The sequence below is a fragment of the Salmo trutta genome, chromosome 29, assembly GCF_901001165.1.
Source record: "Salmo trutta chromosome 29, fSalTru1.1, whole genome shotgun sequence".
Classification (NCBI taxonomy): domain Eukaryota; kingdom Metazoa; phylum Chordata; class Actinopteri; order Salmoniformes; family Salmonidae; genus Salmo; species Salmo trutta.
Genome location: NC_042985.1, coordinates 45072184 through 45096904, shown reverse-complemented (window position 1 = coordinate 45096904; position 24721 = coordinate 45072184). Strand labels below are relative to the sequence as shown.

Below are 24721 nucleotides of genomic sequence, written 5' to 3'. Positions count from 1 at the left end.
GCAATCTGTAATTTCGATTAAGACATTAATGAGCGTGCTAGGACAGACGTGGTCTATATAACTATTTGTTCAGCACGTTTGAAATGTGCAGCGACAGAATTCAGAACATGGGCCATTCTTACAGTATTCTCCCTGTATACCAAGTAAATAGGATAAATAAAGGGGGCATGTAAGCTTACAATGAAAGCTCTTACAATATTCAATGATGACATTTCTCTGAAACAGGCTATAAGCTACATGTGCACCACCAAGTCAGAACAGTAGGCTAAATTATGAGGGGAAAAGGGACCAAATTATTAGAGTGAGGCACATGGGCTACTAACAGCTTACTATCCAACATACCATTAGTATTACTTTCTTAGCTACAGTATACATATCTCCCTGGCATATTACATCATTTTTGCAGCAGCATGAAATACATTTCTGGACTCACGTTGTTGTGCTGTGTTTACTAGATCAGGAATGTGGCACAACCATCCTTTGTAGGCAAATCTTGGCATCAAACTTTGTCATCAAAGTCTGGCATTCTCTGGATCAATGGTGCTTTCAAGACAACTGGTGATTCAGAACAAAACAAGGTTGAATCATGACGTTAGTGATATTCAGGTTGGAGTTCTAGAAAAAGGCAGGTTGGAATTCTGAGTTGGATGACCATTCAAAATGTATTTTCCCAGTCGGAGCTCGTTTTTGAAGTTCTTGAACTCACTGAAGTTTTCCCAGTTCTGAGTTTCCAGTTATTTTGAAAGGGTCAGAAGACATGCTGGATTGACAGCATGGCCAATGTTGAATGTTTATCCTTTTAAGCTTGGAAAAGAGACTCTTAAACTCAGACTTGGACCACACATCCACTCCACTGAATAGCAGGCTAGGGATTGCTTTGCAATGCTTGCAGTTAGCCACTGATTCCTTCCAAACCACTCATTATGGAATTTGCAATTTCCAACTTGTTGTGTAATGTTGATGTCCAATGGCCGATGAGCACCGAAACGTTTTATCTATAATTTCTCTTCATTATTTATCTTCATATGACAAGGGTTGAAAATGATTTTCCAGTAGATTGTCGACTTGATTCAAGATGATAACTGCTAGCTTGTCCAATCAAATATAAAATCACTGTAGAAAAATGTGATTTGATGTAATTTTATCTGTGGCCAATGAATGACATTGAGCTTTCTTGGATCGCCACTTCTAACGAAACTCTAAGGCAGCGCACTGTTATGACTGAGATGCAGTGCCTTAGACCGCTGTGCCACTCAGGAGCCCTAGCAGCATGAATATAAAATGTAAAATATAAAACTTCGGCTGTGAGTGATGGAAAAAAATTGGCCTCAAAAACAAAGGTGATGATGAAAGTTTATTTTTAAATCATTTTGAAATTTGACTTCTCTTTGGGGGCGTCTTCTGGGCTCCGCATCAGTTAAACTGTAGTACCGCCAGTCTCCTCTGTCTACATTGGATGGCTTGCTTCCCAACCGGAACACTAGCCCCTTGGTTCAGTATACGTGGCACGCTATGGCAATTACTGCCTACAGAGGGAGCTGTGTTATGGGGCGGAGGTAGCGCTTGCACTTATTCGATGAAGAGGAGCTAGCGTCTGAAAGAACCCAAGGCGACAGGTCAGATATTTGTCCGTTAGAAATTTAGGAAACTGCAGTGGCACCAGCAGTACCAGACTCAGAGCGTGACATGGGGCAGAATGATCTGATGAGCAATGCGGAGGACGTGGCGGACCAGGTAAGCAGTGCACCGACAAGACCCTCGCGGCCACGGCAGAACCAGACCGGAGTCATCATTGAATTAAGGGGAGGGAGTCCTCTCACTTTTTCATGATAGCGAAACTAGAATGTGGATAAAAAAGTGAATGTAAATTAATGAACGATGATGGTGTAGTCCCTTCCCGTTTGAGTTATTCTTCAATCGTACAGTCATGAAGCCGAAACAGTTGCAGTAGTGGCTACCTCTGGTTTAGCTTTCGAAAACACTTCTGCTCCTCCATATGTATGAGTTTCAGCGGTTACAATTCTTACACATTTGGTACATTTCCGACGCTGTGTTTATACTCTTAGAAACGTCAATAATCATTGTTTTCGAAACATATGCTGATATGCCCTTGACAGAATTGTTGTAATAAAAACATATAGTTACTGTAGCAGTTATGCTTACACACAGGTGTTCAGCGCAAGCTATATGGCTGATTAGCACGTGGCCGCCTATGTCTTCCACCCGTCTTTTGGAAACAAGCAATGTAAACATGGAGATATGGCCGTGTGGGAACACTAACCATATAAAGGTGTGTCGTAGTTTACCCACAAGTTTTTAGAAAATCGTTAAGTTTAAATGAAAGATACGTTCCTTATGTTTCCAAAAACGTACCGCATGCGATATGTTCATGTTTAGACTAGTGTCGGGCTCTTAACAAAACTCCCCCAGTCAGAATATACTATCATCAACAGGTAAGCGGTGGACCGCTAAATCAGTTAGCGTCTATGAATTGTCTACCTCAGGCTGTTTGCCGTAAACACAGTACCATGCACACAATAATAGTATTATTGTGGATAGTCAGATTATAATATTATAGTTTGTTTAAAACGTTTACATGCTTTGCAAGAAATATTATAATCCTGTTCACATGGAAATCTGAAATCAGGCTACCTGATGGGATTTTAATACATTTAAGAAAAACGCCAATCAAAATAAACATTCTACCACAGAGACAATGTTATTTTTGTTTATCTTATTTGATTTTGAGATTGGACATATAAAGTTTGTATGTGAACTATTTCTAAGATGCATACTTACGTTTTTATGAACCCACTTCACTTACACATACCCGAGGTAGTATGACTGACAGATTTGTCAATATGATGTCTAAAAAAACATTGATATGCAATCAGAATCCAACATGAATAAGACATCCTATTTCTGACTTCCTTATAACTCATATCCAACCAAAATAAGATCCGTTTATGACCTGCCAATATTACTCGTGTAATGCTGTACTCATTTATCTCACAGCAGCAATGTACACTGCAAATGAAACTTTATTTGCCACATGCGCCGAATACAACAAGTGTAGACTTTACCGTGAAATGCTTACTTACAAGCCCTTAACCAACAGTGCAGTTAAATAATTTCTTCTTGACCAAGCAGGCTAAAATAAAAAAGTAACACAATAACGAGGCTATATACAGGGGGCACCGGTACCGAGTCAGTGTGCGGGGGTACAGGCTAGTTGAGGTAATCTGTACATGTAGGTGGGGGCGACGTGACTATGCATATGTACCAAACAAACAGCGAGTAGCAGCAGTGTACAAAAGGGAGGGGGGGTGTCAATGTAAATTGTCCGGTGGCGATTGTTATGAATTGTTCAGCAGTCTAATGGCTTGGGGGTATAAGCTGTTGAGGAGCCTTTTGGTCCTAGACGTGGCGCTCCGGTACCGCTTGCCGTGCGGTAGCAGAGAAAACAGTCCATAACTAGGGTCTCTGGAGTCTCTGACAAATTTATGGGCTTTCCTCTGACACCGCCTATAAATCAGTCCATATGTATAATACTTTACACCACTATCACAATATCCAGCTACTATGACAATGGTGAGATTATTGACAAAAATGAAATTGCCTATTTAAAATAGCCAAATTATTTTAGGGTTCCATTCACAATAACTGTTGAACATTTATTTTGTTCAACCATAAAAAATCACATAAATAAATACAGCTTCTAAGTCAAATAAACTATTAACTGTGGTGGAGGAGATTATATTACAAAATGAACCCAACCAAACAAGAACAGTAGCAACAACTTATTTTAGTGGCCATCCTCCACTCCATTGTGTCTTTACTTTTGAAAATTGACTTCTCTGGGGGTGTCTTCTGGACTCCGCGTCAGTTAAACTGCAGTACTGCCAGTCTCCTCTGTCTACACAGGATGGCGTGCTTCCCAACCAGAACACTATCCCCTTGTCTCCCTCGTGTCTGTACGGTGCATACTTTAGCACCAGTCTGACACGGAACCCAAACCGGCTGCGCGTGTGCGCCATCGTGCATAAATATATGTTGTCCCCCTACACCAAACGCGATCGCGACCCGCAGGTTAAAATATCAAAACAAACTCTGAACCAATTACATTAATTTGGGGACAGGTCGGAAAGCATTAAATGTATGGCAATTTAGCTAGTTAGCTTGCATTTGCTATCTAATTTGTCCTGGGATATAAGTTATTTTACCTGAAATGCACAAGGTCCTCTACAATTAATCCACACATAAAACGGTCAACCGAATCGTTTCTAGTCGTCTCTCCTCCTTCCAGGTTTTTTCGTCATTGAACTTATATGGTGATTGGCATCTAAACTTTCATAGTATTATGACCGGCAAAACAGTTTGTCTTTCAATCACCCACGTGGGTATAACCAATGAGGAGATGGCACGTGGGTACCTGTTTCTATAAACCAATGAGGAGATGGGAGAGGCAGGAAATAGGAATGCCTTCTATTTAAGCCCTTGGCAACGCAGACCCTTGTTGGCGCGCGTGAGCAGTGTGGGTGCAATAATTGAATAACATGGATTTCTACATTTATTTCGCAATGCGCATGCGAAGCGAGCGGTGTGGTCAGCCTATGAGATTTACAACTGCACCTCCAGAGGGGTCGGGTTTCTTTGCCACCCGCCAGAGGTATTCAGCCATGTTGGTTCCAACCTGTCTATTAGAGCAGTGTTTCCCAACCCTGGTCCTTGAGTACCCCCAACAGTACACATGTTTGTTGTAGCCCTGGACATATACATCTCATTCCGCTCATTGAAGGCTTGATGATTATATGACAAGTTGAATCAGGTGTGCTTGGCCTCAAAGATGGTTGAGCGGACATTCTTCCTCCCAGCTCTGTACATTGGTGGTGGTTGCAGTATTGGCAGCACCATCGGCCATGTCACCTTTTTTTATCTGGGTGCGTAAGTCATAAGAGTTAGTGCAGAGTCAAAATGGATAAAAGTGGATAAACATTTTGAGATTGTTTTTATAAAAGTACTATGTACCTGCAGTAATCACGCCTGCTCTGACAGCAGGTTCTCAGCATGAATATCCTTGCGGGCCAGACGCGGTATCTTTTTGGTCAGCTTTGTTGAACATCCGGACAACAGGTAGACAAACAAATCTATGAATTTGTTTATCATTTAGCTTAGAAGGGTAGAATGAAAGGTAACACTTTCAATGGCAAAATCTAAGCTGTAATGCATACAATTTTGTACATCAATGAAACTGGCACAAGAACAGAAGTTATAGTTAAATCATACATTAAATTCTGCCTACTGATGGGTATGAGTATCAGGGTTGGGGTCATTTCCAATTCCAGACAAATCGGAAAGCACACTAATATTTAAATCTTTAATGAGGACAATTTGGAATTGGGTTTACTTTCTGAATTGACTGTAATCACAATGGATTTGACCCAAACCCTGTTGAGTAGACTTGAAATCATGTATGGAAACAGAGTTGACTTTACTAGAGGTCGACCAATTATGATTTTTCAACGCCGATACCGATTATTGGAGGACCAAAAAAAGCCGATACCGATTAATCGGCCAATTTTTATTTATTTGTAATAATGACAATTAAAACAATACTGAATGAACACTTATTTTAACTTAATATAATACATCAATAAAATCAATTTGGCCTCAAATAAATAATGAAACATGTTCAATTTGGTTTAAATAATGCAGAAACAAAGTGTTGGAGAAGAAAGTAAAAGTGCAATATGTGCCATGTAAGAAAGCTAACGTTTAAGTGCCTTGCTCAGAACATGGGAACATATGAAAGCTGGTGGTTCCTTTTAACTTCTTTGGGCTAGGGGGCAGTATTTTCACATCCGGATAAAAAACGTACCCGATTTAAACTGGTTACTACTCTTGCCCAGAAACGAGAATATGCATATTATTAGTAGATTTGGATAGAAAACACACTAAAGTTTCTAAAACTGTTTGAATGGTGTCTGAGTATAACAGAACTCATATGGCAGGCAAAAACCTGAGAAGATTCCAAGTAGAAGTGGCCTGTCTGCGATTTTGTAGTTCTCCTTTTGCTTGTCTATCGAAACTACAGTATCCGTGGGGTTGTTGCACTTTCTAAGGATTCCATTGGCTCTCTAAAGCCGCCAGAAAGCGGATTGGGGCGTCTCCTGTCTCTGGGCAAAGTATAGTAACTCAGTTTGTCAGTGGTCTGCCTGAGGACAAAGGGAATGGAAATGCGCGTTCACAAGACCTCGCCATTTTTTCTTTACCTCTTTGAATGAATACAGTAATGTCCGATTGGAATATTATCGCTATTTTACGAGAAAAATACCATAAAAATTGATTTTAAACAGCGTGTGACATGCTTCTAAGTACGGTAATGGAACATTTTGAAAATAATTGTCTCGAAACGCGCTCACGCGTTACCCTTTGGATAGTGACCTGAACGCACTAACAAAACGGTGGTATTTGCACATAACTATAGATTATTTGGAACAAAAACATTTGTTGTGGAAGTAGCAGTCCTGGGAGTGCATTCTGACGAAGAAGAGCAAAGGTAATCAAATTTTTCTAATAGTAATTCTGAGTTTAGGTTGCCCGAACTTGGCGGGTGTCAAATTAGCTAGCCGTGATGGCTGAGCTATGTACTCAAAATATTGCAAAATGTGCTTTCGCCAAAAAGCTATTTTAAAATCTGACATAGCAATTGCATAAAGGAGTTCTGCATCTATAATTCTTAAAATAATTGTTATATATTTTGTCAACGTTTATCATTAGTAATTTAGTAAATTCACCGGAAGTTTTGGGTGGGAATGCTAGTTCTGAACATCACATGCTGATGTAGAAAGCTGTTTTTTTATATAAATATGAACTTGATTGAACAAAACATGCATGTATTGTATAACATAATGTCCTAAGAGTGTCATCTGATGAAGATCAACGGTTAGTGCTGCATTTAGCTGTGTTTTGGGTTTTTGTGACATATATGCTTGCTTGAAAAATGGCTGTGTGGTTATTTGTGTCTATGTACTCTCCTAACATAATCTAATGTTTTGCTTTCGCTGTAAAGCCTTTTTGAAATCGGACAGTGTGGTTAGATTTACAAGAGTCTTATCTTTCAAAATGGTGTAAAATAATGTTTGAAATATTGAAATTATTGCATGAGGTATTTGCATTTTGTGCCACGCGATTCCACTGACTGTTGAATAGAGTGGGATGCTAACATCCCACCTCAAGTTAACCTCTATGGGACCGGCGGGACGAATTCGTCCCACCTACGTAACAGCCAGTTGAATCCTGTGGCGCGATTTTCAAAACCTTTGTAATGCTATTACTTCAATTTCTCAAACATATGACTATTTTACAGCTATTTAAAGACAAGACTCTCGTTAATCTAACCACACTGTCCGATTTCAAAAAGGCTTTACAACGAAAGCAAAACATTAGATTATGTCAGCAGAGTACACAGCCAGAAATAATCAGACATATAAAAGGCCATAGATGTCGCTAGCTATATACTCTCTTGGGTAAATAAATTGAACAAGCTCCAGTAGGCTAATCTTTTTGAGTATGAACTGTGTTACTGTATTGTTTTATACTGAGTTATATGAACTGGAATTTAAATTAATAATTTTATTTGGCCTTTAGGGATGCACGATATATTGGTGAACAAATCGGAATCGGCCGATATTAGCTAAAAATGGCAACATCGGTATTGGCCCGATGTCTAGTTTAACGCCGATGTTAAAAACCAATGTCAAAGCTAGGTACGTGACGTAATAACGGCAAATAAAATTTTGCGCTCCACGTGCAACACAGCATTCCTAACCCAGCCCACAATTTCTGCTGTGTTGATCGAGCAGTCATTTGAAAGGGTAACAAAATTTCAGCAAGCCAAATCAAGGTGAAATCCATTAAAGCCAAAATAATGGAATTCATTGTCCTTGACAATCAACCGTTCTCTGTCGTGGGTGATGTTGGCTTCGCCGACTGGTTGAGCACAGGTACAAGCTACCAAGTGCGCTATTTTTTCAGATGTTCCCCTTCTGGAGATGCACAGTAATAGCGTCACTGCTATTAGCTTCACGACTTGCATACTATGGAACACCGTTCAGGTCTTTGCGTAGCCAAAAAATATATAGTAGCACTGTCAAAGCTGTACAAAAAAGTCTGCAAACAAGCAAAGACCGGCCACAAACGGTGTTTACAATACCGCATTGGTAATAAAGCATAATTTGTGCGACTACAACTTCTGGGGTAGCAAGTTTAGCTTGGTACCTAGCTAGCACCAATACAACCAGCCTGAAAACAATGACCAGTAGAAACTGCAGTCATTTTCACTATTATTAGCAATGATTTAGGAATCCTTGTGTGTAAGTATTAGCTTGGTAGCCACTTGTTGTTCGCCTATTGAAATTGAACTTCAGTTAATGAAAATAAATAGCTAGCCAGCTACTTAACCCAGTTGCCCAAAGCTAACGTTAGAAGCAGTTAGCGACCTGACCATTAAGTGTTGTGAAGCTAGCCACAATAGTGGACTTTGCGGCTAGCCTTCAGTATAAAAGTATGTCATTGACAGTGATGCAAATTAATAAAAATAGTATAATTATGCCGTACTTTTATTTTGAAGGCTAACCGCAAAGTCTAGTTGTGGCAAATCCTTATTGCGGCTAGCTTCACATAGATGGGTCTGACCACCATTAATCAAATAAGAACTGTCTTATAAATTAGGTTTATTTTAGATGACACCTAGCTATATAGTTAGCACCCAAAGACCCAAACGGTGTTCCATAGAAATCCTGGTTGAGAATGAAACGACTGAACAAATGAACAATGAAACAGCACAGCAAGTGAAAGAAATAGGTTTTGATTATGTTTTACTGGTAATGGGGACATGCGTAAATGCCAACAAGAACTTTTTGGTCAGTGTGTGAATGTGTAACCTTTATTTAACCTCTATGGGACCGGCGGGACGAATTCGTCCCACCTACGTAACAGCCAGTTGAATCCTGTGGCACGATTTTTAAAACGTTTGAAATGCTATTACTTCAATTTCTCAAACATATGACTATTTTACAGCTATTTAAAGACAAGACTCTCGTTAATCTAACCACACTGTCCGATTTCAAAAAGGCTTTACAACGAAAGCAAAACATTAGATTATGTCAGCAGAGTACACAGCCAGAAATAATCAGACACCCATTTTTCAAGCTAGCATATAATGTCACAAAAACCCAAACCACAGCTAAATGCAGCACTAACCTTTTATGATCTTCATCAGATGACACACCTAGGACATTATGTTATACAATACATGCATGTCTGTTCAATCAAGTTCATATTTATATCAAAAAACAGCTTTTTACAATAGCATGTGACGTTCAGAAAAAGCATACCCCCCGCAAACTTCCGGGGAATTTACTAACAATTTACTAAATTATTCACGATAAACGTTCACAAAAAGCATAACAATTATTTTAAGAATTATAGATACATTACTCCTCTATGCACTCGATATGTCTGATTTTAAAATAGCTTTTCGGATGAAGCACATTTTGCAATATTCTGAGTAGATAGCCCGGCATCACAGGGCTAGCTATTTAGACACCCACCCAGTTTAGCCTTCACCAAAATCACATTTCCTATAAGAAAAATTGTCTTACCTTTCCTGTTCTTCGTCAGAATGCACTCCCAGGACTTCTACTTCAATAACAAATGTAGGTTTGGTCCCAAATAATCCATCGTTATGTTCCATCAGCGACGTTTTGTTCGTGCGTTCTAGACACTATCAGAATGGTAAATCACGGTCAAGCGCATGGCGCAGAATGTGACAAAAAATTTCTAAATATTCCATTACCGTACTTCGAAGCATGTCAACCGCTGTTTAAAATCAATTTTTATGCCATCATTCTCGTAAAAAAGCGATAATATTCCGACCGGGAATCTGCAATTAGCTAAACAGCCGAAGGAAAATACTGCACGGGGTCGAATCGGGCACGCGCCTAATTCCATTGTCCTCTGATGGGCCACTTGGAAAAGGGGATTCTGTGTTTCAGCCTGAGGCTGCCTCGTCATCGTTCAGGTTTTTCCCGGGTTCTGAGAGCCTATTGGAGCCCTAGGAATTGTCACGTTACAGCTAAGATCCTGACTCTTCAATAAACAGAAGCAAGAACAACAACACCTTGTCAGACAGGGTACTTCCTGCATGAAACCTTCTCAGGTTTTTGCCTGCCATAGGAGTTCTGTTATACTCACAGACACCATTCAAACAGTTTTAGAAACTTTAGGGTGTTTTCTATCCAAACCTGAACAATAATATGCATATTCTAGCTTCTGAGTTGGTGTAGGAGGCAGTTAAAAATGGGAACATATTTTTTCCAAAATTCTCAATACTGCCCCCTAGCCCGTAGAGGTTAACTAGGCAAGTCAGTTAAGAACAAATTCTTATTTATAATGCCAGCCAGCCTGGATTCGAACCAGGGACTGTAGTGACGCCTCTCACACTGACATGCAGTGCCTTAGACCGCTTCGTCCGTGTGTGTGTTAACTTTTTAACTGTACTAGAATGCTTAAAAGGCCACAAAAATTGTACATTTCGAATATTATTTTCCAGGTCTTTAACAGTTTTCCAGAACTTATTGGGGTTAGACCGACAGAGAGAGAACTGCTCCTTAAAGTAACTAACTTTGGGTTTCCGGACAGCCTGAGTGCATTTGTTTCTAATTTGCCTGAACAAACGCCAGTCAGCCTGAGTATGCGTGTGACGAGTAATTTGCCTAATGGAAGTCTTGAGATGGAGTAACTCCCGGTCGAACCAGGGGCTGAACCTGTTTTTTAATTTAATCATTTTCTTTATGAGCGCATAGTTGTTAACCTCTCTAGGGTAGGTGGGACGAAATCGTCCCACCTACGCAACAGCCAGTGTAATCCCGTGGCGCGATATTCAAATACCTTAGAAATGCTATTACTTCAATTTCTCAAACATATGACTATTTTACACCATTTTAAAGACAAGACTCTCGTTAATCTAACCACACTGTCCGATTTCAAAAAGGCTCTACAACGAAAGCAAAACATTAGATTATGTCAGCAGAGTACCCAGCCAGAAATAATCAGACACCCATTTTTCAAGCTAGCATATAATGTCACATAAACCCAAACCACAGCTAAATGCAGCACTAACCTTTGATGATATTCATCAGATGACACTCCTAGACATTATGTTATACAATACATGCATGTTTTGTTCAATCAAGTTCATATTTATATCAAAAACCAGATTTTTACATTAGCATGTGACGTTCAGAACTAGCATACCCACCGCAAACTTCCGGTGAATTTACTAAATTACTCACGATAAACGTTCACAAAAAACATAATTATTTTAAGAATTATAGATACAGAACTCCTCTATGCACTCGATATGTCCGATTTTAAAATAGCTTTTCGGTGAAAGCACATTTTGCAATTTTCTAAGTAGATAGCCCAGCCATCACGGCAAGCTATTTAGACACCCACCAAGTTTAGCCCTCACCAAAGTCAGATTTACTATAAGAAAAATTGGATTACCTTTGCTGTTCTTCGTCAGAATGCACTCCCAGGACTTCTACTTCAATAACAAATGTTGGTTTGGTTCAAAATAATCCATAGTTATATCCAAATAGCGGCGTTTTGTATGAACTTGATTGAACAAAACATGCATGTATTGTATAACATAATGTCCTAAGATTGTCATCTGATGAAGATCATCAAAGGTTAGTGCTGCATTTAGCAGTGGTTTGGGTTTATGCTAGCTTGAAAAATGGGTGTCTGATTATTTCTGGCTGGGTACTCTGCTGACATAATCTAATGTTTTGCTTTCGTTGTAAAGCCTTTTTGAAATCGGACAGTGTGGTTAGATTAACGAGAGTCTTGTCTTTAAAATGCTGTAAAATAGTCATATGTTTGAGAAATTGAAGTAATAGCATTTCTAAGGTATTTGAATAACGCGCCACGGGATTCCACTGGCTGTTGAGTAGGTGGGAGGTTAATGTTTTATGGTTCATTGAACAAGCATGGGAAACAGTGTTTAAACCCTTTACAATGAAGATCTGAGTAGTTAATTCATAAAAATCCAAATATCTTAAAGACAGGGTCCTGAAAAATGGACCTTTTTTTTTTTTTGCTGAGTTTACATGTATAATGATCAGCATTCGGTCTTTATATTACTGTAGCATAGCCCTACATTTGCTGCAGCATAATCTACCTTTCACTTAAAAAAAAGTTACTGTGATGAAAGAGGTCTACATGTGTTGTGAACAGCACTCCATGCCGAGGACAGCTGTCTGTCCCCACTCTGTGTTGATGATTCATCACGCAGGGAAGGCCGTAGAGAAGCTAGATTTAGACATTGCATATAGCCTAATCAATTCCATTTCACGTCATGCTGTTCATATACCAGTTTCTCAATTATTTTTCCTTGGAAAGGGGAGTGGTTTTGGGTGGTAAATCTTGGTGCCCGAGTTCTCGCCATTCAACCCTAAAACCAATGAATTGACCAGCAATGACTAACGTTAGCTAGCTTACATTAACATTGTATGCATCCAAGAGCTAGTTATCTTCCAACTTGGTTAAATAAACCCAGGCGGACTAGTTAGATACTAGCTAGAAAAAGTAAAACCTAGCTATAGTAGCTAGCTAGTTAATGTTAGCTGAGTGAAACAACAGTGTCCGACAACAAATGAGACTTAGCTAGCAAATGTCAGCTAGCATTCTACAGGCACTGACATGGTTAGCTAACGTTAGCTATCCAGACGTCGACAAAAACCTTACATTTAGCTATATTCCATGACTTGTAAAGCATTAACAGTAATGTTAAGTTTCAGTAAGCTAGCAAGGCTAACGTTATCTAGCAAACTAGCTAACGTAGCTAGCTACCACAACAGCTAGCAGGCAAAAGGTTGATTTGAGGTAGCTTTTAGCTAACTTAGCTAGTTAGTTAGTCAATGACTTTCAGGTAGCTAGCTAAAATAAAATGTATGTATTATAGGACACAACCTGAATTACTATCAAATTGATAATTAGTAGTGCTTGTTACTTACGTTTTCCAGTCAGCAAAATTGTCTGATGGCAGTTTGCTAACTTGCTTAACACAGTATTCACGCTATGGTGGATTTCACGTCAAGAGAATTAGCTAAATATGTTGTCTTGGATTGTCACTTACCACAGCCACAAAGTCAAACTCTGCCTGTTTCTATAATTTGTATTCTTGAAATGTGATTTGAAAATGAATCCTTACCACATTGCTAACCTTAAATTAAGACCAAAAATCATTTTTTTTTTGTCATACATTTTTACGATATAGCCCATTTTGACTTTGGGTAACTAGTGGAAACCATTCTCTCAGGCCAAACTTGCTGGTTATCAGGTTACCATGTGAGAGTGGGGCAGGAAAACAAAACGATCATCCATTTTGAGATAAAAGCACTCAATTTGGCACAGAGGTAGATTTGTAGCCTGAAAAGGTTGTTATGGAGCCACCACAGGTTTGGCCCCTGGGGACCGTGGCAGCCGTCTTTGAAAAAGGAGTACCATTAGCAGTACCATTATTTTACAATTCAGAAGGACTATTTTAAGGTAAAGACTCCAAATTCAGCACAGAGCTAGATTTATGGACCCTGAAAATACTTAGATATGGAGCTACCACACATTTGGCCCCTGGGGGCCATGGCATCTTACACAATGGCCACTGTTGATAATGTAACGATTCTGAAGGCCTTGCACCAACAGAGATGGTGTATTATTAATGTATTATTTTTTTACGTTGTTACACCAGGAAATCTGAAGTTTTATTACATACAGCTGCGAGGAACTATTGGATATAAGAGCAACGTCAACTTCCCAACATTACGACCAGGAATACGACTTTCCCGAAGCGGATCCTCTGTTTGGTCTACCACCCAGGACAATGGATACGATCCCAGCCGGCGACCCAAAACAACGGCGCCGCAGAAGGGGCAGAAGAAGCGGTCTTCTGGTCAGGCTCCGTAGACAGGCACATTGCGCACCGCTCCCGAGTTTACTACTCGCCAACGTCCAGTCTCTTGACAACAAGGTAGACGAAGTCCGTGCAAGGATTGCCTTCTAAAGAGACAGAGATTGTAACGTTCTTTGTTTCACGGAAACGTGGCTCACTCGAGACACGCTATCGAAGTCGGCACAGCCACCTGGTTTCTTCACGCATTGCGCCGACAGAAACAAACATCTCTTTGGTAAGAAGGGCAGGGGGGTATGTCTTATGATTAACGAGACGTGGTGTGATCATAACAACGTAAAGGAACTCAAGTAATTTTGTTCACCTGACTTTCAAATGCCGACCGCATTATCTACCAAGAGAATTCTCTTCGATTATAATCACAGCCGTGTATATATATCCCCCCAAGCAGACACATCGATGGCCCTAAAAGAACTTCATTGGACTCTGTAAACTAGAAACCACATATCCTGAGGCTGCATTCATTATAGCTGGGGATTTTAGCAAGGCTAATCTGAAAACAAGACTCCCTAAATTTTAGCAGCATATTGACTGCGCTACCCGGGCGGAAAAAATGCTGGACCATTGTTACTCGGACTTCCGCGACGCATACAAAGCCCTGCCCCGCCCTCCTTTCGGAAAATCTTACCACAACTCCATTTTGTTGCTCCCAGCCTATAGACAGAAAGTAAAACAGGAAATGCCTTGCTCAGGTCTGTTCAATGCTGGTCTGACCAATCTCATTCCATGCTTCAAGATTGCTTCAATCACGTGGACTGGGATATGCTCCGCATAGCGTCGGATAATAACACTGATGAATACGCTGATTCGGTGAGCGAGTTTATTAGCAAGTGCATCGGTGATGTTGTACCCACAGGAACTATTAAAACCTTCCCCAGCCAGAAACCGTGGATTGATGGCAGCATTCGTGCAAAACTGAAAGCGCGAACCACTGCTTTTAATCAGGGCAAGGCGACCGGAAACATGACCGAATACAAACAGTGTAGCTATTCCCTCCATGGCAATCAAACAAGCTAAGCGTCAGTATAGAGACAAAGTAGAGTCGCAATTCAAGGTATGTGGCAGGGTCTACAGTCAATCACGGACTACAAAAAGAAATCCAGCCCCATCGCGGACCACGATGTCCTGCTCACAGACAGACTAAACAACTCGCTCGCTTTGAGGACAATAGTGCCAACGGCACGGCCCGTTACCAAAACCCGCGGGCTCTCCTTCACCGCAGCCAACGTGAGTTAAGCATTTAAACGTGTTAACCCTCGCAAGTCTGCCGGCCCAGACGGCATCCCTAGCCGCGTCCTCAGAGCATGCGCAGACCAACTGGCTGGTGTGTTTACGAACATATTCAATCAATCCTTATCCCAGGTTGCTGTTCCCACATGCTTCAATAGGGCCACCATTGTTCCTGTTGCCAAGAAAGCTAAGGTAACTGAGCTAAATGACTACCACCCCGTAGCACTCACCTCCGTCATCATGAAGTGCTTAGAGAGACTAGTCATGGACCATATCACCTCCATCCTACCTGACACCCTAGACCCACTCCAATTTGCATACCGCCCCAGCAGGTCCACAGACGACGCAATCACACTGCACACTGCCCTAACCCATCTGGACAAGAGGAAGACCTATGTAAGAATGCTGTTCATCGACTACAGCTCAGCATTAAACACCATAGTACCCTCAACTCGTCATTAAGCTCGAGACCCTGGGTCTCGACCCCGCCCTGTGCAACTGGGTCCTGGACTCCCTGACGGGCCGTCCCCAGGTGGTGAGGGTAGGAAACATCTCCACCCCGCTGATCCTCAACACTGGGGCTCCACAAGGGTGCGTTCTCAGCCCTCTCCTGTACTCCCTGTTCACCCACGACTGCGTGGCCATACACGCCTCCAACTCCATCAAGTTTACAGACGACACTACAGTGGTAGGCTTGATTACCAACAACGACGAGACGGCCTACAGGGAGGAGGTGAGGGCCCTCGGAGTGTGGTGTCAGGAAAATAACCTCGCACTCAACGTCAACAAAACAAAGGAGATGATCATGGACTTCAGGAAACAGCAGAGCGAGCACCCCCCTATCCACATCAACAGGACAGTGGTAGAGAAGGTGGAAAGTTTTAAGTTCCTCGGCGAACACATCATGGACAAACTGAAATGGTCCACCCACACAGACAGCGTGGTGAAGAAGGCGCAACAGTGCCTCTTCAACCTCTGGAGGCTGAAGAAATTCAGCTTGTCACCAAAAACACTCACAAACTTTTACAGATGCACAATCGAGAGCATCCTCTTGGGCTGTATCACCGCCTGGTACGGCAACTGCTCTGTCCACAACCGTAAGGCTCTCCAGAGGGTAGTGAGGTCTGCACAACGCATCACCGGGGGCAAACTACCTGCTCTCCAGGACACCTACACCACCCGATGTCACAGGAAGGCCAAAAAGATCATCAAGGACAACAACAACCCGAGCCATTGCCTGTTCACCCCGCTGTCATCCAGAAGGCGAGGTCAGTACAGGTGCATCAAAGTTGGGACTGAGAGACCTGAAAAACAGCTTCTATCTCAATGCCATCAGACTGTTAAACAGATATCACTAACATTGAGTGGCTGCTTCCAACATACTGAGTCATTCTCTAGCCACTTTAATAATAAAAAATTGGATGTAATAAATGTATCACTAGTCACTTTAAACTATGCCAGTTGATATGTTTACATACCCTGCACTACTCATCTCATATATACAGTGGAGGGAAAAAGTATTTGATCCCCTGCTGATTTTGTACGTTTGCCCACTTACAAAGAAATGATCAGTCTATAATTTTAATGGTAGGTTTATTTGAACAGTGAGAGAGAGAATAACAACAAAAATATCCAGAAAAATGCATGTCAAAAATGTTAAAATGATTTGCATTTTGAGGGAAATAAGTATTTGACCCCTCTGCAAAACATGACTTAGTACTTGGTGGCAAAACCCTTGTTGGCAATCACAGAGGTCAGACGTTTCTTGTAGTTGGCCACCAGGTTTGCACACATCTCAGGAGGGATTTTGTCCCACTCCTCTTTGCAGATCTTCTCCAAGTCATTAAGGTTTCGAGGCTGACTTTTGACAACTCGAACCTTCAGCTCCCTCCAGAGATTTATGGGATTAAGGTCTGGTGACTGGCTAGGCCACTCCAGGACCTTAATGTGCTTCTTCTTGAGCCACTCCTTTGTTGCCTTGGCCGTGTGTTTTGGGTCATTGTCATGCTGGAATGTCAATCCACAACCCATTTTTAATGCTGGCTGAGGGAAGGAGGTTCTCACCCAAGATTTGACGGTACATGGCCCCGTCCATCGTCCCTTTGACACAGTGAAGTTGTCCTGTCCCCAAAACACCCCCAAAGCATAATGTTTCCACCTCCATGTTTGACGGTGGAGATGGTGTTCTTGGGGTCATAGGCAGCATTCTTCTTCCTCCTCCAAACACGGCGAGTTGAGTTGATGCCAAAGAGCTCCATTTTGGTCTCATCTGACCACAACACTTTAACCAGTTGTCCTCTGACTCATTCAGATGTTCATTGGAAAACTTCAGACGGGCATGTATATGTATTCTTGAGCAGGGGGACCTTGCGGGCTCTGCAGGATTTCAGTCCTTCAACGGCGTAATGATACCAATTGTTTTCTTGGTGACAATGGTCCCAGCTGCCTTGATCATTGACAAGATCGTCCCGTGTACTTCTGGGCTGATTCCTCACCGTTCTCATGATCATTGCAACTCCACGAGGTGAGATCTTGCATGGAGCCCCAGGCCGAGGGAGATTGACTGTTCTTTTGTGTTTCTTCGCACCAACTGTTGTCACCTTCTCACCAAGCTGCTTTGAGATGGTCTTGTTGCCGATTCCAGCCTTGTGTAGGTCTACAATCTTGTCCCTGACATCCTTGGAGAGCTCTTTGGTCTTGGCCATGGTAGAGACTTTGGAATCTGATTGATTGCTTCTGTGGACAGGTATCTTTTTGACAGGTAACAAGCTGCGGTTAGGAGCACTCCCTTTAAGAGTGTGTTCCTAATCTCAGCTCGTTACCTGTATAAAAGACACCTGGGAGCCAGAAATCTTTCTGATTTGAGAGGGGATGAAATACTTATTTCCCTCATTAACATTTTTGACATGCGTGTTTCTGGATTTTTGTTGTTGTTATTCTGTCTCTCACTGTTCAAATAAACCTACCATTACAATTATAGACTGATAATTTCTTAGTCAGTGGGCAAATGTACAAAATCAGCAGGGGATCAAATACTTTTTCCCCCCACTGTACTCTATACCATCTACTGCATCTTGCCTATGCCTTTCAGCCATCGCTCATCCATATATATTTTTATTTACATATTCTTATTCATTCCTTTACGTGTGTGTGTGTGTGTGTGTGTGTGTGTGTATATAAGGTAGTTGTTGTGAAATTGTTAGATATTACTGCATGGTCGGAACTAGAAGCACAAGCATTTCGCTACACTCGCATTAACATCTGCTAACCATGTGTATGTGACAAATTAAATTTGATTTGAGAGGTAGATTCATGTATCCCAAAAAGATTTAGAAATGGACGCACCACAGCTTTGGCTCCTGGGTCCTGTGGCAGCTGTCTTACAAAATGCCTTTGACCCAAATTAGGCTAGATGTTATACTGTAGGTTACAGTTTAGAGACCCATGCGTACATCTCCTAACATGCCTACTGTTGGTTGATATACGGCATTGATACACTTGAATACAGGGTGTCAGGTCCAAGCCACTGGTAAATTAGCTGGTTTGTTCTTTGATGCTGTACTCATCTCTTTTTGGAGGGTGCACTGACCCAATAGTTATTATTTTGAATGATGCTGTTGGAGGTCCCTTAAGGCGTCCGTATGCTTCCCAGCCGAAGCAGTTAGGTAGAGTTTGTGCATTTACTATATGTCATTTTGTGACAATTTTGTTTGTTTTGGACCTCGTTGAGGGTTTTTTGCTGTTCGGGCAAATATTTTGTCAGGAGGCAAACTGAAGTTCGGAGCCGAAGTCTGCGCCCCTTCGTCGGTGATTGGTCAACAGTAAGGATTCTTCAGTGAAGTCTGACTCGTTTTCATGCAAATTGTTTCATTGACAAATTCTGCACCAAACATCTTAGTTAGATGTAAGATCTCTTTGGCAAAAACATCAAAATGATTGACAGATTTCTTGAGTAACATTAGATTATTCCGGACTATTTTGAGCTTTATACTGGCTATGGTGTCTCAAAATGGACAAACAGTACTATTGCTGTTTTTTTTCTTCTAGTTTTCAAGCGAAAGTCCTTTAAGGGAGTTTGCGAGCACACTCGTTCGGTGTGGCACGCCTTTTAGGGTGCAGGAAGTCATACTAAACTTTAAGTAGCCTTGCTTGAGCGAGACAGAACGGCTCATAGGAGCCTAACTCCTGTAGTGGACAGCTTGATGTACAGCACGCTAGTCTGTCGCATGGCCTTGCCCCAAATATATCTCCTTAATGCTTTGGTGGCTCCAAGCAGAGATGTATCTGGTCCCATTTTTACTGTCTTAGGTATGATTCACCTGGGGCTTGAACTACCAACCTTCCAATCTCAGGGCAAACACTCGAACCACAAGGCCACAGAGTTGGTTGTATAGTGGACTGTGACATGGCCTTTAATTTGTTGCAATTGCACAACCTATTTAGCTGGAATGTTCAAGAAACCGGTTGAAAGTTAAAGATTGTGTGCCAGGCACAGTTCTGACTGGAACACAACTTGAGACAGTTGTCGACAGCAATTGTCAACTATTACAAATATTTTCCCAGTTATGGCTGTCTGAATAGGCTCCTGATATGGGCGTTGCAAAGTAGCTTTAGTTGCCATTTGTTTACATGCTCATGTTATTGGTAGGATGTGAACCCCAGTATCCCGCTCAGGAGTCAAACGTCTTAACCATTAGACCAAAAATATATTCAGTCTTTGGCCAAAGGTGGTTTTAAGTCACAGGCAATGACTATCTATAGATTAAATGTTTGTAAAATAGTGGTACAGTCTGCAGCCTTTTAGTAAAATGGCTGCCAAGTCCCCCAGGGGCCAAAACTGTGGGGGCTCCATATCTAAATCTTTTCGGGGTACCTAAATGTACCTCTGCCACATTTGGTGTGTTCATCTCAAAATAGGACTTCAGCACTGTAAGTTGTATTACTGTCTGTGACCCAAATCTGGGGTGGCTCCTCAGAGGAGGAAGGGGAGGACCAATCTCTTCCAGTGAATTTCATAAACATTTTAAAACATTCAAGTTATCCTTGAATGTTTTAGAAAGACTTTGCCTGGCAAAAACATTCTGGTCACTAATCTGGATCTGCACGCCAGCCTTTGCACCCCATTGCTGACTGGTCACTGACATTGACCAACAATGAAGACGCGCGGCGCATCTTTTTTAATCACTACTCGCAGGCAGTGGGCTCAGAATAACGACAAATGAAACTCCCAACAAAAAGGACATGTTGGAGACTGGAAGGTCAAAGGGGCATGTGCTCTGCACACATAAAACCCTATCTGTGCATGTACCTGAAACTATTCAATATTTTTAAGATTTGTTTTAAATAACAACCTCAATGAGACCTGGTTTGAGTCGGTTAGGAAGACGTTAGGCAAAATGCATATTTTTCTGGTCATATTTTGGTCATAATTAAGATGTCTCCAAAAAAGACATCTTAAACTGGAGATATTTTGGTCATATCATGTCACGGCCAGAATATGTCCATTATTTGAATTTATTAGGGATCCCCATTAGCTGCTGCCAAGGCAGTAGCTACTCTTCCTGGGGTCCAAACATAACCAATCACCCACGTTACATATAAAACAGTGAACTATGTTTGTACTGAATGAGCTAAAGATAACAGAACATCAAATAACAATCCTACACCACAATGTTCAATACCACCATACAACAATATCACAATATGTGTCTGTACCTTTTTGTCTCTCTCTTCACAGTCCCTGTTGTTCCATAAGGTGAATTTTTACCTGCTTTGTAAATCTGATTCTACTGTTTGCATCAGTTACCTGATGTGGAATAGAGTTCCATGTAGTCATGGCTCTAAGTAGTACTGTGCACCTCCCGTAGTCTGTTCTGGACTTGGGGACTGAAGAGACCTCTGGTATGTCTTGTGGGGTATGTATGGGTCTGTTTTAAACCGATAGCTTGGTACATTCAGCTTGTCAACACCTCTTACAAAAACAAGCAATGATTTAGTCAATGTCTCTTCCACTTTGAGCCATGAGAGATTGACACAGATGTCATTAATGTTAGCTCTCCATGTACTTTTAATGACCAACCGTGCTGCCCTGTTCTGAGCCAACTGCAATTTCCTCAAGTCCCTCTTTGTGGCACCTGACCACACTACTGAACAGTAGTCTAGGTGTGACAAAACTAGAGCCTGTAGAACCTGCCTTGTCGATTAGTGTTGTTAAGAAGGCAGAGCAGTGCTTTATGGACAGACTTCTCCCCATTTTAGCTACTGTTGTGTCTATGTTTTGACCATGACAATTTACAATCCAGGGTTACTCCAAGCAGGTTAGTCACCCAACTTTCTCAATTTCCACATTATTCATTACGAGACGTAGTTGATGTTTACGGTTTAGTGAATAATTTGTCCCAAATACATTGCTTTTAGTTTTGGGAATATTTAGGACTAACTTATTCCTTGCTACCCATTCTGAAACTAACTGCAGCTCTTTGTTGAGTGTTAGCCATTTCAGTCGCTGTAGTAGCTGACGTGTATAGTGTTGTCATCCACATACATAGACACACTGGCCTTACTCAAAGCCAGTGGCATTTCGTTAGTAAAGATAGAAAAAAGCAAGGGGCCTAAACAGCTACGATGGGGAATTCCTGATTATACCTGGATTATGTTTGAGAGGCTTTGTTAAAGAACACCCTCTGTGTTCTGTTAGACAAGTAACTCTTTATCCACATTATAGCAGGGGGTGTAAAGCCATAACACAAGTTTTTCCGGCAGCAGACTGATTGATAATGTCAAAAGCTGCACTGAAGTCTAACAAGACAGCCCCCACAATCATTTTATCATCAAGTTCTCTCAGCCAAACATCAGTCATTGGTGTAAGTGCTGTGCTTGTTGAGTGTCCTTCCCAATATGCTTGCTGAAAATCTGTTCACAATTTGTTTACTGTGAAATAGCATTCTATCTGGTCAAACACCATTTTTTCCAGAATTTTACTAAGGGTTGGTAACAGGCTGATTGGTCGGCTATTTGAGCCAGTAAAGGGGACTTTACTATTCTTGGGTAGCGGAATAACTTTAGCTTCCTTCCAGGCCTGAGGGCACACTTTCCAGTAGGCTAAAATTGAAGATGTGGCAATATCGTCCACTATTATCCTCAGTAATTTTCCATTCAGTTTGTCAGACCCCGGTGGCTTGTCATTGTTCACCTCTTCCACACTGACTTTACGGAATTCAAAAGTACAATTCTTGTCTTTCATAATTTGGTCAGATATACTTGGATGTTTGTTGCTGGATGTCATCCCTAAATTAGCTTATCTTGCCAATGAAAAAGTCATTAAAGTAGTTGGTAATATCAGTGGGTTTTGTGATGAATGAGCCATCTGATTCAATGAATGAAGGAGCCGAGTTGGCTTTTTTTTAATGTAATTGAAGGTGCTCCAAAGCTTTTTTACGATCATTCGTTAAAACATTTATCTTTGTTTCATTGTTTAGTTTCTTTTAATGGGCTTTAGGTGAGGCAGATGAAACTGTAGCCATATTACTTCAACAGTATTTAACATTAGATCGTTGCTAAGCTTTACAGGAATGTGGTTCTGAATATAGACCGCAACACCGCCTCCATTTTCGGTAGATGTGATAACCATGTATTGCTACCACTCTATTTAAGTGAGTTTCAGAGATAATCAGAATATGAATGTCTTCTGTTACAAGCAAGTTATTGACTTAATGGACGTTGTTGATATGGGCTATTTTTAGCACTTCGGGGTTGCTTGATTGTTTTTAATGCTTTACTGGGAAGCTTATCAGAAGTAGACTTGCTCATATTATTTATATTGGAGCTGATAGTGCAGGGTGAGCTGCACTAAGTGGACTTCCTACTAGGGCGCACCACCTCAGTGCTAACAGTTTATTTCTGGTTTCTTAGGTTCATGATTACTGCATACAATAGCTGTAAGATCAAGAGGTATTCAGGGCAATTAGGGGTACATAGATTAAGTTACTTATATTGCCTGCCAATGCCCTTAGGATAATGTACATTGGATGCAGCATTATGACGACTCATTGTCACAATATTACAATGGTAGGGATTAATTGAGCTGGTCTTGGGTCACATGACATCATAATGACGTCATGTGTCCATTGGGTAAGAGGGAGGCTTGTGCTACCAGTGGTGGCACATGTGCAGATCAAATGCACAGCTCGAACACTGATTAAGCTGTTTACATGTCCTAATAATTTGAAAGATTGCTCAGAAAACCAGGTGTTTTAATCAGTGTATGCTTACTTAGATTTTGATTTGACGCAGATTTTAAGATGAGCAGAGTAAGATGTTTACATGACTATTTCCAGACTCAGCCTACTGCCATAATCAGTTTCATATTGAATTATTTGAGTGCATGTAAACATACTCAGTGATAGTTCTCTGATACATTATGGGCATGGCTTCATTATGATGATGTAACGTTGCTCAGTAAGTAAGTAATCGTGGACGGTGAGAAGGACTTCAGTCTGGTGGCCAAGATGGAACGTTGATTGTATGAACTTGAGTAATGCTTCATGATTTTACTTTTTGGCTACTAGCTAACCTCTGTGCTCTGTATATTTTTGTCAGACATATTTGTTTGGCTATGTTGTCATCATGAATTACATCTAATCTGAAAACTCACGTAATGTTTAATCAGATGCATACAGTGTATCACATGCAGTGCAGTCCATTGTACTTCACCTGTAAACCAGTGAAGTGACACATGATATCCAATCCATATAGCATTTTTCCCTGATGAACAATTGAGCAGTACTTGAGTTTTATCTTTGAAGCGATCTTAAAATGCCTGTGATGTACATTGGAGAATAGGGCCAGAACGATACCAGTATTGCAATATTGTTTTCCATGACAATTATGAACTTTTTACAAATCGATGCTTTATGTCAAATATTGATATATCATCCCAAAATGTACATAGCGATTAGTGTTGCACATTTTGGGGAATATTCAGAGGGGGAAACTTTCTGTGGGAATTAACGGGAATATATGCAAATTAATATTAATGCAATTTAGATGGAGATGTTTTTTTGCGTTGGATATATTTACCATATAATATGAAGACAGAAACTAACCTTTTACCTTATCATAAGTAGACATGATTGAATCCTTCCAATAGAAAAAAAAAACAATTTACTTAGGAATTGAACTTCAATTAAATGAGTTAACTCTTCACATGGGATGATTTCACTGAACAACAAAAGGGAATATTGAATGATCCCCAATGATCCATTGCATCTCCCAAAAACGTTTTCAACATACATCTGTAAAGCTTTGGTTGTCTTCCTCTCAGGCTTCCATACCTTCTCCCTGGACCTCTTCAATGTCCACCTCTTGAACATCCGACTCCGAGGCCTCATCTTCACTGTCACTTTCCAACCTTGTTGACGATGGCTCGTTGTCAGGCTCAAAAAACCTCAAATTTGC

General features: G+C 41.0%; 1 protein-coding gene across 1 annotated transcript in view; it reads left to right on the top strand.

Annotated features, from left to right (window-relative positions):
• Window positions 1–1509: 1509 nt before the first annotated feature.
• surf4l (surfeit 4, like) overlaps window positions 1510–24721 on the top strand; it is a 47941-nt gene continuing 24729 nt past the window's right edge. Inside the window, exon 1 of the mRNA XM_029722333.1 lies at window positions 1510–1734. Within this exon, the coding sequence (XP_029578193.1) occupies window positions 1687–1734 (48 nt within the window). The 5' untranslated portion in view covers window positions 1510–1686. The remainder of the gene's footprint in view (window positions 1735–24721) is intronic.